This window comes from Danio rerio, chromosome 20 (assembly GCF_049306965.1).
Source record: "Danio rerio strain Tuebingen ecotype United States chromosome 20, GRCz12tu, whole genome shotgun sequence".
NCBI lineage: Eukaryota > Metazoa > Chordata > Actinopteri > Cypriniformes > Danionidae > Danio > Danio rerio.
In genome coordinates, this window is record NC_133195.1 from 14,694,541 (window position 1) to 14,720,557 (window position 26,017).

Here is a 26,017-nt window from a genome sequence, read left to right on the forward strand (position 1 = left end):
CGCCTGCTGCTGAACTGTCTGAAGGAGCTCGACAGCAAGTTAGTGGTCCCACTGAAATATTTTCAGAGGCTCCTGGGGCATATGGCTTCCGCTGCGGCTGTCACGCCGCTCGGATTGCTCCATATGAGACCACTTCAGCACTGACTTCAAGATCGAGTTCCGAGACGCGCATGGTATGCGGGCACACACCGAGTCTCTGTTACTGCGCTGTGTCGCCGCACCCTCAGCCCCTGGAACGACCCCTCGTTCCTGCAGGCCGGTGTGCCTCTGGGACAGGCGTCCAGTCATGTTGTTGTTTCGACAGATGCATCCAGCACAGGCTGGGGAGCCGTGTGTCGCGGGCATGCGGCTGCTGGCCTGTGGGTAGGTGCCCAGCTGCATTGGCATATCAATCGCCTAGAGCTGTTGGCAGTGTTCCTTGCTCTCCGCCGTTTTTCTCCGGTGCTGGAGCAGCAACACGTGCTGGTCAGGACGGACAGTACGGCGGCGGCGGCGTATATCAACCGCATGGGGGGTATGCGCTCTCGCCGCATGTCTCAGCTCGCCCGCCGTCTGCTCCTCTGGAGTCACCCGCGGCTGAAGTCGCTGCGCGCCATTCACATCCCAGGTATGCTCAACCGTGCAGCCGATGTGCTCTCACGGCAGCAGATTCACTCTGGAGAATGGAGACTCCACCCCGAGTCTGTCCAGCTGATATGGGCGCGATTCGGGGAGGCCCAGATCGATCTGTTTGCTTCCCCCGAGAACGCTCATTGCCAGTTGTTTTATTCCCTGTCCGAGGGCTCTCTCGGCATGTATGCACTGGCCCACAGCTGACCTCGGGGCATACGCAAATTTGCGTTTCCCCCAGTGAGCCTGATCGCGCAGTTAATGTGCAAGGTCAGGGAGGACGAGGAACAGGTTCTGTTAGTTGCGCCCCTCTGGCCCAACCGGACCTGGATATCAGAGCTCTCCCTCCTCGTGACGGCCCTCCCATGGCAGATTCCTTTGAGAAAGGACCTACTTTCTCAGGGACAAGGCACCGTCTGGCACCCTCGTGCCGATCTCTGGAACCTCCACGTGTGGTCCATAGACGCGAGGAAGACTTGGGTAACCTGCCGCCGCGGTGGTTGATACCATCACTCAGGCTAGAGCCCCCTCTACGAGGCGCGCCTACGCCCTGAAGTGGAGTCTATTCACTGAGTGGTGTGTCTCTCGCAGAAGACCCCCGATCTTGCCAGATCAGTGTTGTGCTCTCTTTCCTTCAAGAGAAGCTGGACAGTAGGCTGTCGCTCTCCACTCTCAAGGTTTACGTTGCCGCCATCTCCGCTCACCATGACGCGGTGGCTGGTGGCACCGTGGGAAAGCATAACCTCATCATCCGGTTCCTCATAGGCGCTAGGCGAATTAATCCAACTCGCCCCCCTCTCACGCCCTCTTGGGATCTCGCCCTCGTTCTCACGAGCCTGCGATTTGATCCCTTCGAGCCACTCGATACAGTATCTTTAAGATTTCTGTCCCTGAAGACAGCTCTGCTGGTCGCGTTGGCCTCCATCAAGAGGGTCGGGGACCTGGAGGCATTTTCGGTCAGTGACTCGTGCCTGGAATTCGGGCCGGGATTTTCTCATGTTATCCTGAGACCCCGCCCGGGTTATGTGCCCAAAGTTCCTACCACTCCCTTTAGAGATCAGGTAGTAACCCTGCAAGCGCTGCCCCCGGAGGAGGCAGACCCAGCCCTGTCCTTACTTGTCCAGTTCGCGCTCTGCGCATTATGTGGACCGGACTCAGATCTTTAGATCTTCTGAGCAGCTCTTTGTCTGTTATGGCGGACGGCAGCAGGGAAGTGCCGTGTCTAAACAACGTTTATCCCACTGGATTGTGGAGGCCATTTCATGTGCTTATTGAGCAGAGGTCAGCCGCGCCCCCCCGGGAGTGCGTGCGCACTCCACTCGGAGCGTTGCATCCTCTTGGGCGTGTGCACGCGGCGCTTCTATAACAGACATTTGTAGAGCTGCGGGCTGGGCGACACCCAACACATTCGCAAGATTTTATAATCTGCGAGTAGAGCCGGTTTCCTCAAGGGTGTTAGGTACCTTTGGTGATTGAGGAAACAACTCGGTAGGTGTTGTACACACTTGCGGTGCCTTTTTTCCCTAACACGGAGAGATGTGCACCCTCCTGTCTGTCAGTAAAGTTCACCATTCGGTGAGCCCTGCAGATTCCTCCGAGGCCCCCAGCACTGACTCAGCGGAGGAGTCACTTGCTGGCCCCTTACGTTGTAGGTCTGCCCGCTGGTCAGCCCGCGTTTTGGATATAAGTGCCTGCTATGGCCGATCCCCGCTGATGATCCCCACATGCTTTCCGCCACGGTTAAGTCCCCCCCCCTGGGCGGACCCGTGCTTTCCCTATCTGCTAACCACCTTCCTATGCGCACTCCCCCTTTCAGGGTTAGTCCATATGTAATTCCATTTGTTTCCCCCTATTGGGTGCGGATGGTCTCCTCAGCGTCCTCCCTACTGGGATGGCACGCTTCCCAACGTACTGTCGTATATTCCTAGAATTATCTAGATGCTAACGACTCCCAAAAAAATATACCTATTCCGCAAAGCTTCTTTTGAAGTGGGATAAGTTAGGGCCAAGGGCACGTTGGAGGACCGCGCCTCTCATGATCTGGGTGCGTCACGCTTGCCTGACCACTCTCTCATGTTGGGTGTTGGTAAGGTGCAGTCATTATGGCGCTTTCAATGGGCTCCCATACGTGGATTTAGAACATCAAATCCACTTATAGTGCTGGAGTTCCCCCCGAAGGGGAACGTTCGAGGTTACTAAAGTAACCCTTCGTTCCCCGAGGAGCACTATACTCCGTCGCCATAATGACTGTCCCTTAGCTGTTAAAAGTCTCTTCAGCTTAAAAAGGATAGCGTCTGCTGGCGCCAGGTGTGCTTATATACTCAGTTGATTGCATATGCCGCACACCTGCGCAGGCTTGCGCTGCCAATTCATTCTTAATTGGCCCGTTCAATACTCTTTCAGACGAGTAGCTTCTGAACCGAATCTCCCATACGTGGATTTAGAACATCAAATCCACTTATAGTGCTTCCGTTCCCCTCCTCGGGGAACGAAGGGTTACTTTAGTAACCTCGAACGCTTTCTTTGACACTTCAATGAGAGAACAAAATGCCAAAGCGCACTGTGAATAAGTAATGTATATTTATATAGCGCATTTATCGTGTATGGCCATACACCCAAAGCACTTCACAATCATGTGAGGGGGGTCTCTCCACACCACCACCAGTGTGTAGAATCCACTTGAATGATGTGACGTCAGCCACAGGACAACGACGCCAGGGCACTCACCACACACCAGCTTTAGATAGTATAGAGAGACAGTGATACAGCCAATTCTGCGGATGGGGATGATTGGGAGGCCATGATGGGTAAGGACCGATGGAGGGAATTTGGCCAGGACACAGGGGTTACACCCGTACTTTTCATGAGAAGTACTATGGGATTTTTAATGACCACAGAGAGTCAGGACCTGGGCTTAACGTTTCATCTGATAGATGGAATTAGACTGTAATAACTACAGAGAACAAATGTTTTTGTTTTTATCTGTGTGATAAACTTTTACAGAAGTAGCAGGATAGTTTTACAGATAAATAGAAACCCATAAACAGAATGAAATCATACACATACACAAATTGGAAAATACATAAAAATTTTAAAAGTGTAGTTAGTGTCAATTATGTATAAAATATATATTGGATCATTTAGATTTAGAAATAACATGTATAACATGTAATGTAACAAATATATATATATATATATATATATATATATATATATATAAACACACACACACACACACACACACACACATATAAACATAAATACATGTAATATATATATATATAAATATATATATATATATATATATATATATATATATATATAACATAAAACATAACACATTACAACAATAATTTGTAACATGAAAAATTCCTTGCTCCTTTAAACATCATTTGGGAAATATTTAAAAAAGAAAAATAAGTTCAAAGCGGGCTAATAATTCTGATTTTAATTGTACATAAACAAACTAAAATTATAAATTTAATCCTTAAACAATATACCTAATTAAATACACTATGCAATTGAAAAACCCTAAGGATTGAGGTCTGAAGATATACTTACATGATCAGAAACAAAAATTCTGAATTGGTCCCATGTCTCAGAAAAAGTACTAGAATTACCATTTATTGTAAAACTTGATGTTTTAGGTCAGTATATTAAAATATGTTACACATTTTGTTTTGTGAAAAAAAGAATTCATGGTTGTTTGGAAGCTTGTTTTTGACACAGAATGAAAGTTATAATTGCAATTGAAACATTCTTTTACTTTGTGGTAACACTGTAAAAACACTGTCTTTTGGGTCTTTTTTAGCATTTTTAAAATATATTTTTAATATGTAAAATGTGAAATCCCTTCTGTAAAACTTTTGTCTGTCTTATTTCAATTGAATCAAACAAATTTAGAAATTGTGTTAATTTAAATAGAAAACATTTAACTAATACTATCTTATTTACTAATTTATATGTAAGATTTTTTGCAAAACATAAACTTAAAGTTTGGAGGGTAAAGTCAAAATTCCTAGAGATAAACTTGAAATTGCAGAATAAAACAAGAGAATTGAGTTGAGGGAGACTTGACGACAGGGCTTGGATCCAAATTAAGTTTATTAAAATAGTCAGGCAGGTGTCCAAACTTAACAGCAAACACAGCATTAAAGATAAATCAAGAGCGTAATTCAAACAACAGATAAAAAGGAGTCAAGGCAGTCAGCAAACAAACAAAAAAATATATAAACAGTCCAGAGGCAAGGCAAAAAAAGTGGTAAGCAACAGCTTGCAACAATGTAAAGGGTTTTCCAAAAAGGGAGGAAAGGGTCTTTCAGCTATGAATATTCAGAGTGAACTTTCAAATGGTGTATGAATGCAAGTTATGATGGGATTTGTAGTGTGGGAGGATGATGCAGGTAATATGTGGAGTAATCCCCAGTCGCGTGGTATGACAGTCCTACTGGCGATTACAACATATACAAGTATAAACATGTATACTTTTTCACACATAAACTGTAAATTCTAACAAAAAGCCAGGATGTACACTGTATTTTAAGGTACAGTTCTCTTGCTATAAAAACGTTTGCTTTGACTTAATAAGCTCAATACTTAATACCCAATATTATATAAACATTCAGGAATGTAAGAAGCATCAAGTAATATGCTGTGTATTAGTCATTAAGGTAGCAGTTTGGTTTTAAAAAAAAATTTTAAACATAGACTAAATATCCCAAGAAAAAGTTAGAAGTTCACAATCAAAATTTTGTAAACATAAACTCCCCTTTTTTAATGCTGTGGTAGAAAAAAGCGTGCATATCAAACACACAAGTGTCATTAAGTCGAACTCTGGTCTACTCTGTGTCTGTGAAACATTCAGGAATGGAAGAAGCGTCATGTAAGAAAGCTGCTTACGTCTCCAACTATCTGGACAACATCAATGACATCACTGTGATCCAGGGTCCTGCCGCGAGAGTCCGACCGCGACACGTGCCTGAGGAGTTCTTCTCCTGTACGTGCACAGATTTAACTTGACACACATCACTTCTTGATTCTCTTTCTATTTGAGTGTTTCTTCAGCTTTAAATATTATGAGTTATTAATTTGTGTAAGTGTTATGTCCATCAAATTTACTTTTTAATCTCTGTCTTTTGTCCTGTATTCATCTGGCAGTTGATTATGAAGGCCTGGTGAAGAATCTTTCGGTATGACCCTGTCTCAAAATCCCTCACCCAACTTAAAGGGACAGTTCATCGCAAAATTAGTTTTACCCACAGTCAAATGGTTGAAAACTTTTATGAATTTATTTCTTCTGTTGAATACAAAGGAAGATATTCTGAAGAATGTTGAAAAAAATCAGCTATTGACTTCTATAGTAGGAACAAACAATATTATGATAGTCAATGGCCTGCATTCTTCTGTTTATCTTACTACAAGTTTGGAACAAGTGAAAGATGAATAAATGATGACGGACTTTTCACTTTTGGGTGAACTGTTTCCTTAAAAACCATAGGTTCTGGTTAAACATTGTGACAACTGTATAATTTTTTTTGTCTTTCTGTATTTGAAGTGCAGAGAACCGAATCAGCCGATGAAACCGTATCTGAAGGAGCATCTGCCCAAACGGCTTCATTTTGCGAAGAACATCCGCATTGAGAGAGCACATCTGTACATGCAGCCGCAGTGGCAAGCAGCACTGTGAGTTTTATTATTCTTGTGTCAAAATATATGTTAAGTTCATTGATTTTCATTCAAAAACCTCACGTTTACCTCACCAATCACATTTAAACACTGCAGACACAGTCAATTTTTTTCTTTTCCAAATATTGAGAATATTCAATATTTTATTTTACTATTGTAAACAAAATATAAAACCACTTACAATAACATATTTTATACAATCAGATATATGGCCGTGAAATGACCATTATTTTGATTTATTTGTCATGTAATAATTACACTTGGTTTCAGAAAAATTGTACAAATATTGTAAAATTGTACAAAATTTTTATTTTTTTTTTACTTTATACACAGGCGGCAAGATGGCCCAGTGGTTAGCACTGTTGCCCCACAGTTAGAAGGTCGCTGGTTCAAGTCCCAGCTGGGCCAGTTGGCATTTCTGTGCGGAGTTGTTCTCCCAGTGTTGCCGTGGGTTTCCACTGGGTGCTCCAGTTTCCCCCACAGTCCAAAGACATGTGCTATGTGTGAAATGGGTTAACAAAATTGGCCCTATTGTTTAGGTGTGTGTGTGTGAATGTGAGAGTGTATGGGTGTTTCCCAGCAATGGGTTGTGGCTGGAGGGGCATCTGCTGCATAAAAACATATGCCGGAACAGTTTCGGTTCATTCCACTGTGGCGACCTCTTATAAATAAGGGACTAAGTCGAAGGAAAATTAATAAATAAATTACATTATATGCAAAACATTGCAGAAATGTTGCATATATACAGTTGATAGATTCTGGAAAAACAGATTCACCAAACTCTGTTTGTAATGACACAACTTGCAATCTAAACTGGCTATTGATGATTTTAAGAAGATTACACTCACTTGCCTTGAAAGACCTCAAAAGTGACAATTGTACTCATTTTGTGTTTGTTTGTTTTTCAACAGCAAACCAAGTGAAATTAAATACTGCCGCGGGGGCTTCCATGGTTCAGATAATGTTTTCAAGAACATGCAGGTAGGTGTTTAAAATTGGTGTCTTATTCCAACATTTGATTTGCATTGTTTTGCATGTTAAGGATTAAATAAAATCAAACAATTCTGGTGCACATTTCTATTTGGACTAAAGCAACACACAAAAAGCACTCAAAATAAGACATTTTAACACAGGATCATTGGAAATACAGTGGGGAAAACAAGTATTGAACACGTCATAATTTTTCTCAGAATATTTCCAAAGGTGCTGCTGATTTGAAATTTTCACCTGATGTTGATAATAACCAACGAAGTCCATGTATGAAAACAAAAGAAAAGAAAACTAATTGGTTTACAAATTAAGTTATGAGTAATACAAATGACACAGGAAAAAAGTATTAAATACATGATGAATGGGAGGTGTAGAAAGGCAATGAAAGCCCAGACAGCAGCTGGAATCTCTCATTAGTTCAACACTGCCTAGGAAACTCTCAAATGCTTTCAAAGAAAGTAAATCAATCTGTGGAATGGCCCAGCCTGACTCAAATCCAATAAAAAAAATACAAAACAAAGATCAGATTTGATAGACGAGGCCCACAGAAACATTAAGATTTTTACCCTCTGTTGAAGTCTGTGAAAAAAAATCCCACCTGAGGAATGCATGTGACTTCATTTTCGACATAAGAGTCGTCTTTAAGCTGCCATCAACAAAAAAAGCCTTTTCTATAAAGTATTAAATACATTTCAGTAGCTCAGTACGTTCTCCTTGTGTCATTCCATTGTTACACATCGCAGATTTTCTAGATTTTTAGTTTTTTTATTTGTATGTTTGTATTGTTTGGGTTTTTACCAAAACCTGGTTCAATCCCCATGTCAACAGCTCCATTAAAACATATTATTCCCAGAAAAAAAACATAATAAGTTCATTACTTATATTTAATAGCTGAGGGAAAGAAATTAAAAGTTTTGTCTTTTAGCCATTTTGGTGATGACAGCTTAAAGGGCACCTTTGGTGAAAAATCTACTTTTCAAGCTGTTTGGACAGAAAGATGTGTAAATATAGTGTAAAGACCGTCATATTGCGGTGATATAAACACACCCAGTCCCTTTTTTTTTTTCCAATTTAGCAACATAAAAACGGTGGACCAATTGGAGCAATTTTTAGATTGACCGCAACTTGACGTAGAAGTGCAGTCCCCCTGCCCATCGAATTGATTGACAGCTGCGCGTATTAACATGTCCCGATAGTCACATGTATAATCATATCAACAAGACCAGACGTCCGCAAAGCAACCGAGAATAAAAGGTCTGTTCAGTTTGCTAGGATCATCAATCATCATCAAATGTGAAGAAATCAAGAGTAAGTTTCACAAGTTTAAAATGTTTTAAAACAGTGCATGTGTGTAATGAATTACAGCAATTTACTTCAGCTTTACTATATTAGTACAGCTGCAATTCAAAACAATTATAAAGAAAGAGCCTTTAGTCCTGGTTTGTGGATGTTAAATCAGGTTTATTTTGTACATTAACATAACAGATATCCATACAGCAGTGGAGATTAACCTGTATCCTGTCACATATGCGTGCAAAAAAAGTGCAAAGCTAAACGTGCACTCCGTTTGTCTGTGTGTGTGTCTGCTGCACTGTGTGTGTATCTGTGTGTGTATCTGTGTGTGTGCGTGCGCGTGAACTTTGTAACGACAATGTGTGTGACTCATCGATGCAACTGCACAACAAATACTCATTGGTAAAGTTCTTACTGTTGTATTTCTCACAAACGCTACGTGAGATCTTCTCCTTTAAGTCTGTCTGTTGTCTGACGTGGAAGACTAGCCTTAAAGGCGCAGTACGACAAATCATTTTGCACAAACATAAGTGCAAAAATGTATAAAATAGAATCTTGTAGAAGGTATAATGAAAAACCTGATAGGTGTTTTGAGCTGAAACTTTACAGACACATTCTGGAGACGCAAAACACTTATATTAAATCTGAAAAAAAGGGGTAACCTAGGTGTGACTCTCATGTTACAGTTTTACTATGTAATATACTGTGTAATTTACAAAACCGTTAACAGTATAGTATCTCATAATTGTAATATTTTTATTAGAATTGCAAAATCTAAACTCTCTACTGTCTTTTTCATTGAAACTGTAAGGTAAAATCACAATTCTGAAAAATATAAATATAATTCCTCAGTGTTAAAACAATTTGATGAGTATGCATAAGCTTGCATGCATATTTACTCTTTTCAAACACTAAAGTTGCCAAAATACTTTTGAGATTTGAAATACACTGCTAGTTCACATTTTGTACATTTAATTTTTTTGTACACCTAAATAAAGTCAATAATGTTTGGTAAAGGGGATATTTTATTTATTTTTTTAGTTTTTTTTTTTTTGCAGAGCAGCAATCAGTTTTTCATTACTTCTTATGTTTGCTCCAGCGTTTTTTCCTCATTCAGCTTTCTTTCCACACATCCACATTAACCCTTATCCACAAAAATAAGCATTATCCACTAAATCCAGAAAAAAATGCATATTTGTAATGAATGCAAATTAGCATTATAATCTCCAGTTTCTGCTTGAGACTGCTGAAATATTGCCCTGCTTGAATGTAATGAGGTTTTAGAAACCACGTATTTAGAAGGAGATTATGCTGAAGTCATATTAAAGGATCTAGGTAAATTCCCATCATGGGGCTTACAATACCCTGGGTCTTTCAACAAAAAAAAATAAATGGAGAAAAAATTAAGACATGCCCCTCAAATGAACTTTCATCCATTGAGTGCCAGATTCACACTTCAAACTAGAAAGTGTTTGGATCGCAGCTTTATATGGTATTAGAGTTGTGCCAACAAAAAAATAACTAAGCTTCATATAAATGAGTATAACTTTACATAAAAATAACCATTACAAAGTAAGAAATTCACTCTGAAGATGAAAAAAAAAACCTAACAAAAATGTAAAATACTCTCCTTTTATACTACATGTTTTGGACCACTGCCCGCTTTTGGGAACCTAAAACTTTTACACAAATCTATTTATCTAAAATGCATAGAGCTAGTGCAGGGTCATTACTTTTAGGTGAACTATATTTTCAATATACGAACAGAAAAAAAAATTACTTTAAGTTAAAAGACTACGATGAAAAGACTTTAACATGACCTCTTTAAAGCTCTTGAACTTTTTTGTTGAGTTATTTATTATCAAGCATCTTTCAGTATTTCTTCAGTTCTTCCTTACACTTTTGTTCTACCTTCTTTTTTCACTTCAGGTGAAACTCATATTGCCTATAAATTTGTCTACACATACTGTATAAAATATTTAGTTCTGGATTCTGTGGAGGCCATTTAATAACTGTCTTCTTTGTTTCATCAGCTGTTTTTCTCTGCAAATATGATTTCCTTACATTAGCAGTTTGTTTGACATTATTATCATGCTGAAAAATAAAACTATAACAAATTGTGTGTTTTAACCTTTAATGATGAATTAAAACCTGTCTGTACTTTTCAGCATTCACAATCCAATCAATTTAGGCAATATTGACAAAAGCTCTGGCAAAAATGCAGAACAAACCTAGACAGAAACTCCAGTATTTTTCACTTATTCTTCCATCTTACTCTAATTCTTTCATTCTTATGTTTTAAACAATTAGACCAACTAGAACCTGTATTTTTCTGTTTTTTTTTATAACGAGAATGATAAGCAATATATAATGTCATTATACCCTCACTAGAACAACAAATGTAACTGAAGGCCTAAGACTTTTGCACAATATTTATACACTCACCATCCACTTTATTAGATACACCTGTCCAACTGCCTTTTAACGCAAAATTTTAATCGGCCAATCACATGGCAGTAACTCAATGCATTTAGGCATGTAGACATGGTCAAGATGATCTCCTGCACTTCAAACCAAGCATCAGAATATGGAAGAAAGGTGATTTAAGTGGTTTTGAATGTGGCATGGGTGTTGGTGCCAGACGGGCTGCTCAGAGTATTTTAGAAACTGCTGATCTACTGGGATTCTCACACGCAACCATCTCTAGGGTTTACAGAGAATGATACGAAAAAGAGAAAATATCTAGTGAGAGGCAGTTCTGTGGGCGCAAATACCTTGTTTTTGTCAGAGGAGAATGGCCAGACTGATTCCAGCTGATAGAAAGGCAACAGTAACTTTATAACCACTCATTACAACCAAGGTATACAGAAGACCATCTCTGAATGCACAACATGTCCAACATTGAGGTGGAAGTGCTACAGAAGCAGAAGACCACACCAGGTGCCACTTCTGTCAGCTAAGAACAGGAAACTGAGGCTATAATTCACACAGGCTCACCAAAATTAAGCATTGGAAGATTGGAGAAGTGTTGCCTGGTCTGATGAGTCCCGATTTCTGCTGCAACATTTGCAGGGTAGGGTCAGAATTTGCTGTCAACAACATGAAAGGATGGATCCATCCTGTCTTGTAGCAATGGTTCAGGCTGCTGGTCGTGGTTTAATGGTTTGGGAGATATTTTCTTGGCACACTTTAGGCTCATTAGCACCAATTGAGCATCTTGTCAATGTCACAGTCTACCATTTCCATCCCTTTATGACCACAGTGCACTTCAGCAGGAAAAGCAGCAGCCAAGTCACAAGACACAAATCATCTCAGACTGATTTCATGAACTTGACGATAAATTCACTGTACTCAAATGGTCTCCACAGTGACCAGAACTCAATTCAATAGAGCACCCTAGGGAGATTTGCATCATGGATGTTCAGCTCACAAATCTGGACAAATCTGCAGCAACAGCTACTGCGTATCATGTCAACATGGACTAAAATCTTGAATCTATGCCACATAGGATTAAGGCAGTTCTGAAGTCAAATGGGGGTCCACTCTGGTACTAGAATACCTAATAAAGTGGCCGGTGATTGTATTTTGAAGAATGGTAGAGGAAAAAATAGCAAAGAACTAAATGGCTTCCTGTTTCCATCCTTCTTTTCAAAAAAGAAACTCATAAATGTTTGTTATCACTTGAGGGTGAGTAAAAGGTTGGACATTTTCATTTTTAGAGAACTATTCTTTAAACACACATGCGAGCCACATTTTGAACATTGGCAGAGTGTTGTTCATGTCTGTGACGTGTATGTGTGTATTTCCAGCCATCTGTGCCCACTGGTCTGTGTGGCTGTCTAGGAATGTTTAATGCAGCTGGTATGGGTTACAAAAGTCTTCATACCGGAACTCTTTAGAGACTGTGATATAACTTGTTGAGGTAAATCTCACAAACAACCACTGAGATGGTTATTATGGCAGGAGAGCTTTACTTTAGGCCACCTTAATGAAGTTAAATCTCCTGTTAGGAGGAATGAGGATCATTTTGGGTTTTGTAAGTTAGTGTCAGGTAAATGAGATCAGTCTAACAGAAATCTTTCAGCTTGAGGCGTAAGGAATGTGTGTCTCTCTGTGACTGCAAATCAAAATAAGGGCCTTTAGTTATTTTTATCTGTGGTCTGTGTTTTTGGAGCTGTACTGTGGGCGTTTGGTTGACGTATCCAGGGGCCCCAAGTAGTACTTGGACACTAAAGCCACAGTTAAACGTGCCTGATTTTTATTCCATTAGAAAACAAAATGTGCAGTGGCATTTGAAAACCAGTCTTTTCCCAACTACCTGACTTCCTTTTTTAAGGTCTTTGATCAGCATATATTCAAATCTTTCTTGCGATGGCTAACAGCACTTGTTATAGATCACAATTTATCAGTGTTTGTAAACAAAAAAAACTTTATTTGAAGTTGCAGAAATTAAAATATGCAAACGCACTAACAAAATTTATGGCATTTAAGGTTTGTTAAATACAAACTGATTATGAAAGACCAAAAGTAAAATAAATAAATATATTATCAAGGCAATGCAAGTTTATTTTTATAGCACTTTTCATACACAGCAACAACTCAAAGTGCTTTACCTAAATATGAATAAAAGATACAAGTATAAACAAAAAATAACAATGATTAACACAATAAAATGTATTAAAACATGTCATAAAGAATGGAAAAAGAAAAGAAAGTCATAATAGTGTGAGCTGTGGGATATAGCACAGTGCTCATTTAGTAAAGGTACAGCTAACCAGATGTGTTTTCAGCCTGCATTTGAATGTGCTTAATGTTGGAGCACATCTGATCATTTCTGATTTCAGTAGCGGGGGTGCAGTAGCTGAAGGTGGATTCACCTTGCTTTGACTGAACTCTTTGAATTTCAAATTTACTTGATCCTAATGATCTGAGGGATCTGTTTTGTATTCAGTGAGCATATCTGTAATGTATTGAGGTCCTAGGCCATTTAGTGATTTACAGACAAGTAATGTAAAAGTAAAAGGTGTAAAAGTAAAGTAATTAAAAGGTATTTTGAATGTAATTAGAAGCCAGTGTAAAGACCTGTGGACAGGTGTGATGTGCCCTGATTTTCTAGTTCTGGTCAGAATCCTGGTTCTGAATGAGCTGCAACTGTCTGACTGTCTTTTGGAAAGGCCAGTGAGGAGTCTGTTACAGTAATCCACTCTGCTGCTGATAAAAGCATAAAAATGTTTCTCTCAGTCCTCACTGAAAAGAAAGCATCTAAATCTTACAATGTTTTTGAGATGGTAGTATGCTGATTTAGTTTCTGCTTTGACATGACTACTGAAACTCATATCTGACTCCAGAATCACACCAAGATTCTTGACCTTACTTTTTGTTGTTTGATCCTTAGAACTAAGGTGCGCATTCACCTTGAGAACCTCATCTCTGTTACCAAATGCAGGGACTTCAGTTATCACCTTGTTTAACTGAAGAAAGTTTTGGCACATACAACTGAGTTTCAGTTTTGTAAGCAAAATCAGTTACATTTCATTGTAATATACATGTAATTGAGACATGTAAACGAGAGCGGGTTTAGCTCAACTTGAGGCAAAAGTTGATTTGGTTGCTCCCACATGTGGACTGTCCAATACCATTTTTAACTCCAGAAAAGCCTGTGGCAAAAGAAAAAGAAAACCCTACCTGACAAAAGCCTTGTCGTCAATCCCAAATTGGGAAAAAAATATATTTTACAATTTTACGTCTACTTATCTCTTTAAAAAAAAATGGAAATTACAATAAGATAACATAGCACATTTATATTCACATTGCGTCCTTAAAGTAACTAACACATTTAGGGCCCTATCATACATCTGGTGCAATTGTTAGTAATTAATTAGTTGTTAGTAATTGTTGCTAGTTTCAGCTCGGCGCAAAAATCGTTTTGAAATTTTACGCCACGCTGTTTAAATAGCAAATGTATTTTTTTCTAGCCTACATCAATTTAAAAACCATACTTTCATGCCTTCTTCATCTCTGGAGGCTTTTTAAGTTCATTCAGTTTGCTTTGTATAATGTTATCATTATTAGCAGTATCATTTATTATTTCCATGTTTATAAAAAATTAGCTTGGATTTGTCCACATGTCAGGTTTTAGACCACATGGGGCACAGCATGTGTACTAGGATATAACTCAGTTTTTTGACCACACTTCGTTATTATTGTTCATTTATTCGTTTTCTGTGCATTTTCTACAAGGTTTCCCTATTCACGAGAGCGAAAGTGAAAATTAATCATTTATCTCTCATTCTCGCGCTGCAGATGCTCTGTTTAACTGTTTTCTTGCTTGTGAAGTGTTCAGTTTTTCCACTTACAAAGTCGTCATGTAAATAGCAAATTCGCTTCACTTGAAATATGCCAGAAAGTCTGTTGAACTACATCTCAATCATCACAAATACTGCAGAAGACCTACCGGAACCAACATGGACCCACGATTCTTACAGAATCAGTAAAATTTGGTTAACGAAAAATTATGGTTTGGGGTTACATTCAGTATAGGGGCATGCGAGAGATCTGCAGACTGGATGGCAACATCAACAGCCTGAGGTATAAAGACATTTGTACATTACAAACCACAGTAGAGGGCAAATTCTTCAGCAGGATAGCACTCCTTCTCATACTTCAGCCTCCACATCAAAGTTCTTGAAAGCAAAGGTCAAGGTGCTCCAGGATTGGCCAGCCCAGTCATCAGACATGAAGTTTATTGAACATGTCTGGGGTAAGACGGAGGAGGCATTGAATCTCAGATGAATCCAAAGAATCTTGATGAACTCTGGGAGTCCTGCAAGAACACTTTTTGCCATTCCAAATGACTTTAATAATACATTATTTGAGTCATTGCAGAGATGTATGGATGCAGTCCTCCAAGCTCATGGGAGTCGTACACAATATTCATTTTTTTCCCATTGCACCATGACTTTATATTCTATAATGTACATTATTTTTGTTAAGTGACAAGACTTTTGTCTCAGCAAAGTCAGACCTTACTGTTCTAATTAAATAATTAAAAATTAAGCCATGATCATATTTTATTTTGGTAAAATAAGCGTAATCTAGAGGCCTTTGCCTTTCATATACATCACTTCTGATACCAAATGATTTACTAAAAGTCAAGTTATTTGTTTTTCCTAAAACCTGTATAGGCGACAAGACTTTTGTCACGGTGTTGTATAAACAGTTCTTTTTAGGTGCAGTAAGTACACTGTAAGTGCATGTTAAGTACACATAATGTAAAGTAAAGCCAATTTTATTATGGTATAACTTTAATTTTTGGCACATGACTATTAACTATTATTAAGAAATATGTGAATATAGTATTATTAATTAATTAAATAATACTTGTGAATTTTTCCTGCATTAGTTAATATATTGTAAATGGTTACCAAAAAAGTTGTTCAAAACCAAACAAATTGTTCAAATGTTTTCAAAGTATATTGAGTGCTATTTTTGTTTGATTTAATTACCTGAATGTATCTGTTTGCAGGCCATTTTCATTGGATATGGACCAGGAATCCATTATAATACAACTGTGCCTCCTTTCGAGAACATTGAAGTCTACAATCTCTTATGTGGTAAACTCTTTTTTTTACTCGAATCATAAACATTTGAATGACATTCATATCATCATTTACATCAAATATTCCAGTAAAATTCATAGGTTGCTGAAAAAGGTTTTCCACATTCTTATGTACTTCCACATTCGTATGTATTATGTCTTTGTGAAAAAGTAAACATCAAATGTATATTTAAATTATTAAACCTGTAATATGTTTAAAAATAACAGTGTGAATTAAAATCAGTGTTTTGGTAAACTTTATTGTGTTCTACAAATAAAAATGAAATATATATATTATTGTAAGGTTTGGGTTAAATGCAATTAACTTATGTGTTTTTTAATGTAGTTTCATAATACTGTGTGCTGATTTTCATTTTAAGTGAAATATAGTCTAATACTATTTCTATTATAACACGTCTCTTATGTATGTGGAACTGTTACGGTCCCTACTTAAATACGACTTGTGATTCTAAACCACCCTGCAGGCACATGACATCATATTGATGTTGTACCCCAAACGTCATGGGGTACATTGGATTTTGTTTGAAATTAACTATAGAGTTGACGTCAGTGTCTAATATCCAACCTAAAAACAACTTAAAATCAGCCAAATATCAATGTCTAATCATGTTACACCCTGACGTTGTATGAACGTTACCACGATAACATCTATCAGATGTTGAACTTTGGTCACTTTCCAACACAACCTAAAATCAACCAAATATCAATGTAGTTTAACATCGTTAGTGGACATCAAAATACCATCTTTAGACGCTGATTAGACATTGAATTTTTATCTAAATCTAACCTTATATTAACATCTTATGATGTTGTGTGCCTGCTGGGAACGTAACATAAATAAAGAACAGCCAAAGTGCTCCAACTAAGTTATTTATTAACATAACATAATCAGCAAAACAATCAAAAATGACATAAGATGCGGAGCCCAACAACATAATATATAACAACCAAACAAACCTAAAGCAGGGGAGGGCTCTCTACCCCAAACAAATGTCAAAAGAAAAGTATAAAGGAGAGACATCAACAAATTAACCAATAGAAAACTGAAAAGGGAAATAGACAACCAAGATCAATTAAAAGTAATAATTATGAACCGGAGTAAACACCACATGTAACAGTAACTAATTATGTAGCTACACTTTTTATAGACACCTTTTATAATTAATATTATATTACTTGCCAGGACCTTTTTTTTTAATTCGCTAGAAGCACACTTGAACTGCTAATCCAATATTTTTAGTTTCACAAGCATGAGTAATGCTGTTGAGATAAATGGGAATGTTCTCCTTGTCCTGACAATTGATATTTTGAATAGTCATGTATGTTGTGTATTCTTCATGTTTGATTTAGGACAAAGAGTGTGAGGTGAAGTGATTCTGTTTAGAGTATAATCACACAATCTTGATGACTTTCTCTGACACAAGTTGGCCATGAGCTCTGTCCTTTGAAAAGGTTTATTGGTTTAGGCAGAAACTGTGCAGAACAATGAGTCTTGTTTTTCGTCAGCACCTCGGTCATTCACAATCACTGCCAAAGACCTAATGACCCACTTCCAAAACACAGAAGCCATCATTGTCAACTTATTCTCTGATACTACTTTTTGCAAATGAAAAGACGTGAAGACATGCATTTGATCCAAATGCAAGAGAATGGTCAGACAGGCAGGGGTCGAAACCAAATCACAAAGACAATCCAAATCTGAATAACGGGCAAAAGGTCAAGGCAGGCGGGTAGGAATCAAAAAACGATAAACTATGCAAAAGGTCAAAAAAGACAGAATGGCAAGAACAAGATTAATCGCTTGTAATTGCAGCAACAAACTAACAAGACTCAGCAATGGATGTTTAAATGAAAAGTGTATTTATAATCCAAATAGTTAGTGATCATGTCCTTCAACTGTGTGCGTAATCAGGACGAACTTGAAACAGGTGTGTGAATGCAAGGTAGGATGGGATATGTACAATTGATAAGTAGTTTGGATGAGTGATCTCCAGTGACACGTGATGGCAACACAGCTGGCGACCTGTTGTAAATGAGGGCGATGCCAATCCTCTTGTGCACCACCAGAGGGAACCATCGCCAGAATTCTGATTCGACTCACGGACTCAAAATCCCATAAGCCCTGCTACCTGGCACTGATTACGGTCCAGGTGCAACTCATCAGCTCTCGTGTATATATACCACACTCACGCTCCGGTTCGTTGCGAAGTCTTGATTTGCCTGGCTGTCATTTCTGAGCGTTCCATACTCCCTGCTTCGGACTGATCTGTGTTTCTGACCCTGTGCTTGTTCTACGATTACGAAAGACATCTGCCTGCCCCTGATCTCCAGCCTGTTATTCTGACTCGTAAGATATCTGCCTGCCTTTGAACTTTTGCCTGTCCCACGTTCTGTCTCCTGGATTGCCCCTTTGTGTTTGTTTGTATGTGTGCTCTTAATAAAGCTTGCAAATGGATTCAACGCCTTCTGACTCATCACAACACGACCACAACAATATGGTTGGGGAATAACTAAAAGATGGTGCAACAGTTTGTGGAAATTGGCAACCATAAATAGTCATATCTAAATGTAAATTGTGGCATACCACAAGGATCAGTTTTAGGTCCAATATTGTTTATAATTTACATTAATGATATTTGTAAGATATTAGAGTAGTTTAAGTTTATTTTATTTGCAGATAATACAAGTATATTTTGTTCTGGGGATAATTTACCAAAACTTATGGAGTTGATCAAAACAAAAATTAATAAATTGAAATTGTGGTTTGACGTAAACAAATTGTGATTAAATATAAGTTAAAAAAAAAAGGTTATTTTATTTGGGAAATTATTAAGTAGTCTTAATATAGATATAAAATTGATAATGACGTTATAGAAAACAATTTCTGCAATTAAGTTTTGTGGTGTTGTATTGGATCATAAAATTTGTTTGAAACTGCAAACAAATAATGTGATATAAAAAAGTAATTAGACTGATAGAACATCAGGTAACATTTGGAGCATACAAATACTTTATTTTTATTGCTTGATTTAAAAAAAAATTTTTTTTGCTCCACCTTTCTTCATCTCTCATTGGCTGATTTCACAGGTACTCCCTAAATACATTAGCACAAAGCAAAAAAGAGGAGCGGTTAAAAGATGTGATTGGGTCAGGCTGAAAAAACTGAGATAAAACTAATTGGCCAGTCTGGAAAAATGTCTTTGTCAAAGTTTTTTGACAAATACATTACACTGCCGCAAAGATTTCAGTGCCTTCAACTAATCAAGCAGAAAAAAAATAGGCTGATATGGATTTTTTTGGACAGAAAAGACAAAAATGGTATTAGAAATATTGGCCCAAAAAATGGAAAACTCCCTAATGGCCAGTCTAACCCTGGTTATTCCCCATAATTGTATTATAGTTTAGGGTATTAGCAATGTAATTTTTACAGTAAATATAATCTGTAAAGTAAAAATATTTACTAAATATTTTTACAATATTGATCAACAATATGTATATATATATATTTTTGTTATTTTATGATTTTTTTTATTTAAATTCATTCATTCATTCATTCATTCATTCATTCTTTCATTCCAAATTTTATTTCTGTTAATTGTAAACAACAATTTAGCAAATATTTTTACCATGCAAGCCATTAATAAATCTGTTAATGGAAACATTAAATAGAAAAGTTAATAAATAAATAAACTAACTAACTAAAAATAAATAAATAAACAAACAAACAAACAAACAATTAAATAAATAAATAAATAAAGCCATCATTCCATCCATGACAATACAATAAGATACAATACAATACAAAAAGAAATATTGACCCAAAAATAGAAAACTCCCTGATGGCCAGTTCACCCCTGGTCACTTCCCATAATTTTTATTTGTAGTTTATGGTTTAAGCCAAACTATGTTTACAGTAAATATTCACTGTAGAGGAAAACTATTTGTATAATAATTATTATATTGCCATTTTATTTATTTATTTATTTATTTATTTTTGTATGTTTGTTCTTTCATTTATTTGTTCTTTCCAAATATAATTTCAGTTGATATTAAACAGCCATTTAGCTTAATTACATATGTATAAATAGCTGAAATTATATTCTGATTATTAATAATATAAATGTCATTAATATAAGGACCCAATAATATATCGTTTAATGCAGACATTTAATAAATAAATACAGTACATACATACATACACAGAATGACTGTAAATGAACTATGACGTGTAAGTCAGCAGTGTTAAAGATTCCTCAATCATACTGTCACACACTGCCTAGTTCTGCTTCTCTTTTTACCCTATATATAATCTGTCACTGAGATGTTACATAGTTGCCAACTTTCACACATTTGGAGTGAGATGCGCTTACTGACTCACACACTAATGTTAACTTAATCTCAACAAAATAACATTCATTTTGTCTCGCACCTTAAAGTAACTTTAAATTTATAATTATATCAATTGTTAGATTTAGATGACAACATGTCAGTCAAAGGAATCAAATGTTATTTGCTAGCATGTATTAGATATTCATTTAAATATTTATTTGAAGAGTAGGTTATAAGGTCCCAGCAGGCACACATCATCATAAGACATTATTATTACGTTTGATTTAGGTCATGACATCAGGTGACCAAAATTCAATGTCTAGCCAGTGTCAAAGTTATTTTGACGTCCAATTACAACATTACATTGCATTGATATTTGGATGATTTCAGGTTGTATTGGAAAGTGACCAAAATATAACATCTGATAGACGTCATAGTAATGTCCATACATCGTCAAGCTGTAATTAGACAGTGATATTTGGTTGATTTTAGGTTGGACGTTGGACATTGACATTGGGTTCTGACGTCAACCCAATTTTAATTTCCAAACAAAATCCAACGTCCCCACGATGTTGAGTACGAAGGGGTACAACATCAATATGATGTCATGTTGTCGTCCAGTGCCTGCAGGGGTATTTTAAATTGTTGTAATATAGTGGTGTAGTCCCCTAAGCCAGGTTTAGCTTAATGACTTTTTTGATCCGCATGCTGGAATTTATTCAGTAAATGTGTTTTCATCGTAGAGTATTCAAATTAAATAGTTGTTGTATAGAAAGTTTGTCCTACTGAGTTTTGTGCAGTTTTTAATGCACATTTTCAAAATGTATACACATCTTGGCATTTCCATTGAGTGTTTTTAATGTGACATTTCAAAACATGCATAAAAATATACCTTCTTCTAGTTTGTCTTTGGTTTCTACTACACCAGTGGTTTTCAACCATAAATCCCAACACCATGCATCCAAAAGGGTACTTCCAGTGTTGGGCAAGCTACTTGAAAAATGTAGTGAGCTTAGCTATTAGCTACTCTACTTAAAATATAGCTTAACTACACTAAAAGCTACACTCTGGGAATTGTAGCAAGCTAAGCTAAAAGCTACTTGTCATATTTGCCAAGATCTAAGCTAATTTTGCAATTTTTATTTTTAAATCGAAGCAACTTAAATTCAAGGAAATCATCTTGGAGATCAAAAAAAACTGTCAATGAAACATTTTAGGCATAATTCAGTTCAGTTATTTACTGTAAATAATATGCTTCACTAAACAGAAACAAACTATAGTATATAACTGCTAAAACAAAAAAATCCAATAAAAACAGGTGTTACACATTTAAAATACTATAGTAATTTATAGTAAAAATAAATATTTTGACATAAGCAATATGCATATTGTATATATGTTTACAACTGTTCATAAATAAATTACTCTACATAATGTAGTAATGTATAGTACTTACTATAAACTACTAAAGTGGCACAGCATCAGAAATTAAGTTATTGCATCTTATCATGTACTTCGCTAGGTATGGTCATGAGGAGTCCTGCTTCAGAAGTAACTCCTCTCCCTCAGTCATCTTTCCATCAAGCAAGTTTCTCGTGTCAACCTAATTTGGTTGGCAACGTCACTGACCAGAGGTTGCAGCAACGCAACAAAATGTTTGTTATGAACCACTGTAAAACAGGAAGAAGAAGAAATTGTCATTCTCGCCATCATATGGATTTACTTTCATCGGCTAGACAACGGCCTCACAGCTCCCTGAATGTCAGTGCCGACACTTATTGATCTGCGATTGGTAAATGTAGCTTTGTGGATGCTACTGCGCTACTTGACTAATAAAATAGCTTTGCTAGTGAAAAGCTATTTCATTTAGAATGTAGCGACGCTAGAGCCATGCTACTGAGAAATGTAGTTAAGCTAGTAGCGTCACTACTTGTGCGATGCCACTGCCCAACACTGGGTAATTCCATACTATACTTCCATACATACATAATATATAGTATGTTAAAAACAGTATGAAAGACGAGTCGTCTGTACTAATTCATGGTAAAGTGGTCCCTCATTATTCACAAGAATTACTGTAGTAAAGTTTGTTGTTGGTTGGGGAAAAGAAGACAGGGTCGGCAATATAAGGTAAGTAGACGTTTTTATTTTATATAAGTGCACAACACCAATAGGTGTGTGTGTGTGTGTGTGTGTGTGTGTGTGTGTGTGTGTGTGTGTGTGTGTGTGTGTGTGTGTGTGTGTGTGTGTGCTCTCTCCCTCTCTTTACTTGACTGCTCCTCCTGTTCTCCTTAAGAAGGAAGTCTCTCTGGCCCAATCACTAGAAAGATAGGCGTGTATCATTTCTGATTGACCTGCTAATTAACCGCCAGGCTCCGAGCATGCTCTCCCCCCTTACTGGGTGTTCGATCACGTTCACCTCTCCACATACCCCCACTGCCCGCCTCAGGCCAGGGAGCTCACTCTTGCTGAGTTTGTGGCTAATGTACAGCACCGGCCGTTTCAATCCCACCACCTTCTGTGAAAGAATTGCTCCCAGTCAACTATCGGACACATCCGTCTGAAAAGCAAAGGGGAGAACAATGTCACTAGTGTGCAATAGCGTCCCCCCGCAAAGTATAGACTTTACCTTCGAGAAGGCCTGTTGGCACTGCTCCCACCATTGGACCATTGGTGTCCGGTCCCTCCTTTTTTAGTGAGATCAGTCAATGAGCTGACGAGGGCTGAATAATTAAGGACAAAACGCCTATAATATCCCACCAGCCCCAAAAACTGTCTCACCTCCTTTTTGGTCTTAGGTCTCAGACAGGTTGAAATAGCTGCAGTCTTATCAATTTGGGGCTGCACCCGCCCATGACCTAAGTGGAAGCCCAGATACCTTACCTCCACTCGCTCAATTGCACATTTCCATGGGTTGGCTGTGAGCCCGGCCCGTCTCAGTGCAGACAAAACTGCCCTCAGATGTTGCATATGCCGCTGCCGATCATTACTGTAAATTATGATGTCATCTAAATAAGCAGCGGCATATGCATGAGGGCAGAGTATTTTATCCATCAGACGCTGAAACATCGCCGGTGCCTCGAACAGCCTGAACGGAAGTGTCACAAATTGGTGTAATCCAAACGGCGTATTAAAGGCTGTTTTATTCCAGATATTGGAGTTAAGGTGATCTGCCAATATACCTTTGTTAAATCCAGTGTCGAGTAATACCAAGCAACACCTAAATGGTCGAGCAACTCGTCAATACGTGGCATTGCATAGGCGTCGAAATTCGACACAGCATTTACCTTGTGATAATCCACACAGAACCAGACCAAGCCAACAGTCTTGGGTACCAAGACAATCGGGCTGGCCCAGTTGCTGTAGTATTCTTCTACTACTCCGATTTTTAACAAATTACTTAATTCTTCCTGAATCATTTTTTACTTGTGTTCAGGTAGGCGATACAGCCGGGTTCTAACAACCAAGCCTGGTTTGGTCTCAATATGGTGCTGAATCAGGTTAGTACGACCGGGCAGGGGTGAAAACACATCAGAGTATTTACGTTGGAGGTGCCCATTGTCGAGGAGCTGGCTCGCTGAGCGATGATCACCCCCGGAGATCAGATCGCTCAGCCGTTCACGGCCGGGGCTCTCTGGCCCCAGGTCATCCTCGTTAGTGACAAGGGTAGCCAACGCCACTTCCTCCGGCTCTCTCCACTGCTTCAGCAGATTAACGTGATAGATCTGACGTGAATCAGCCCTGTCCGAACAAACCACCTCATAATCAAGATCACTGAATCATCGTATGACCACAAACGGCTCTTGCCACTTGGCGAGTAATTTAGATCTGGTAGTGGGTTGCAGTAAAAGGACTTTATCTCTCTGTAAAAATTTTAGTGCCCTTGTCATATCGCCTGCGTTGGTCATCCTGGGCCTTAAGCAAATTCTCCGTAGAGAGCCGTCCCAGTGTGTGGAGTTTTGCTCCAAGGTCCAGAATATACTGAATTTCATTTTTACTATTAGAAGGCACGTCCTTTCTAGCCTCTCTAACGACACTTAAAACCCCTCTGGGCTGTCTGCCGTAGAAAAGCTCGAAGGGGGAAAACCTCGTGGAGGTTTGGGGAACCTCCCGCACAGAAAATAACAAGGGCTTCAACCACTTATGCCAATTTTTCGCATCCTCGTGAACGAATTTACAGATCATTGATTTAAGCATGCGATTAAACCTTTCCACCAGCCTGTCTGTTTGTGGGTGATAGACGCTGGTGCGAATAGATTTAACACCCAACAATCTATAAAGCTTGCGCATGGTGCGTGACATAAACGCGGTGCCTTGATCAGTGAGAATCTCCTTGGGGATTCCCACTCGGGAGATTATACGAAACAGAGCTTAAGCAACACTCTTTGCTGAGATGTTACGCAGCACTGATGCTTCCGGGATGCGGTTTGCATAATCCACTAGGACTAATGCAAACTGGTGCCCATGTGCGAATAGCTCTAATGGTACGATGAGATCCATACCAATTCTCTTGAAGGGGATTTCCATAATTGGTAGATGGCGCAATGGCACTTTTGGGGTGGCCAGTGGATTCATCAGCTGACATTACGAATAAAATACGGATAGGAGAGTGGCTGGTCAGGCTGGAGCATTTGCCCATCAATGACCTGCACTCTTTCCAGTGCATGTCTGAACGTGTCATCACAAGACTTTACACCTGGAAATGCCCTCCCTTCCCCTGAGTCAGCGCGTGATGTCGCTGCTTGGGATTCCCCCAGCTGAGCAACCCGCCCCTCTTTGGCGATTTCTTTTCTGAAGAAACACCCGCACATAAGACCCCTAATAATCTATTAAATGTAGGCCAATTGATTCCCTGAATTAACAGATGTTTGAAATTGGGGGTAACTGCTACCTCTACACTATGTTTTTTACCCAGGAATTGAATATCTATCACCGTTAGCGGGTAGGGAATTACATCCCCGTGCACACCTTACCCTTAGCCTTAGGCAGGCTTTGGTGGATGGAGGTTTGGTTACACCCCAAATCCACCAAAGCTGTATATGTACCCCCTTTCATACTCGCAGGTATCTGGTATAGCCCGTCGCGACTAAAGGCGATGATTGGCGTGGCGGGGACGCGAATCAGTGCACTCAACTCCTTTACAGAGCAGAGCCCTTCTCACTATACCCCTGGGGCCAGCAAGACCAACCAATTGAACCAGAGAAAGCCCTGGTGCTGTCTGAAAAGCAGCCAGGGGTGGAAACTCCGCCCCTCTGTCCTGATAGGTGCCCCCTTCCATCAGAACCTGCTGGCGATCCGCCCCATTGCACCACCGTCTGGGTGCTGGCGTGGGCGGCCTCTGTGCTCTGGGCCTGGGAACAGAATGGGGGAGAGAGAGAGAGAGAAAGAGGGGGAGAAGAGAGAGAGGTTAATTCGCACACTCTTGACCTCCCCAACAAGTGATCCTCCGCTAGCCAGACCGTCTGGCCAGTGGCACTTGACCCACTCCGATGT

At 38.8% G+C, this 26,017-nt stretch overlaps 1 protein-coding gene across 6 annotated transcripts in view; it reads left to right on the top strand.

Moving 5' to 3' along the window:
• enpp1 (ectonucleotide pyrophosphatase/phosphodiesterase 1) overlaps nt 1-26,017 on the top strand; it is a 117,846-nt gene that overhangs the window by 54,112 nt on the left and 37,717 nt on the right. For all 6 annotated transcript variants that reach the window (XR_012395613.1, XR_012395612.1, XR_012395614.1 and 3 more), the window contains 5 exons: nt 5,474-5,605; nt 5,767-5,798; nt 6,164-6,291; nt 7,206-7,275; nt 16,103-16,190. Coding sequence is in view for 3 of the 6 variants with exons in the window: in XM_005160441.6 (XP_005160498.1) it covers nt 5,474-5,605; nt 5,767-5,798; nt 6,164-6,291; nt 7,206-7,275; nt 16,103-16,190 (450 nt within the window). In the remaining 3 variants the exon portion in view is untranslated. The remainder of the gene's footprint in view (nt 1-5,473; nt 5,606-5,766; nt 5,799-6,163; nt 6,292-7,205; nt 7,276-16,102; nt 16,191-26,017) is intronic.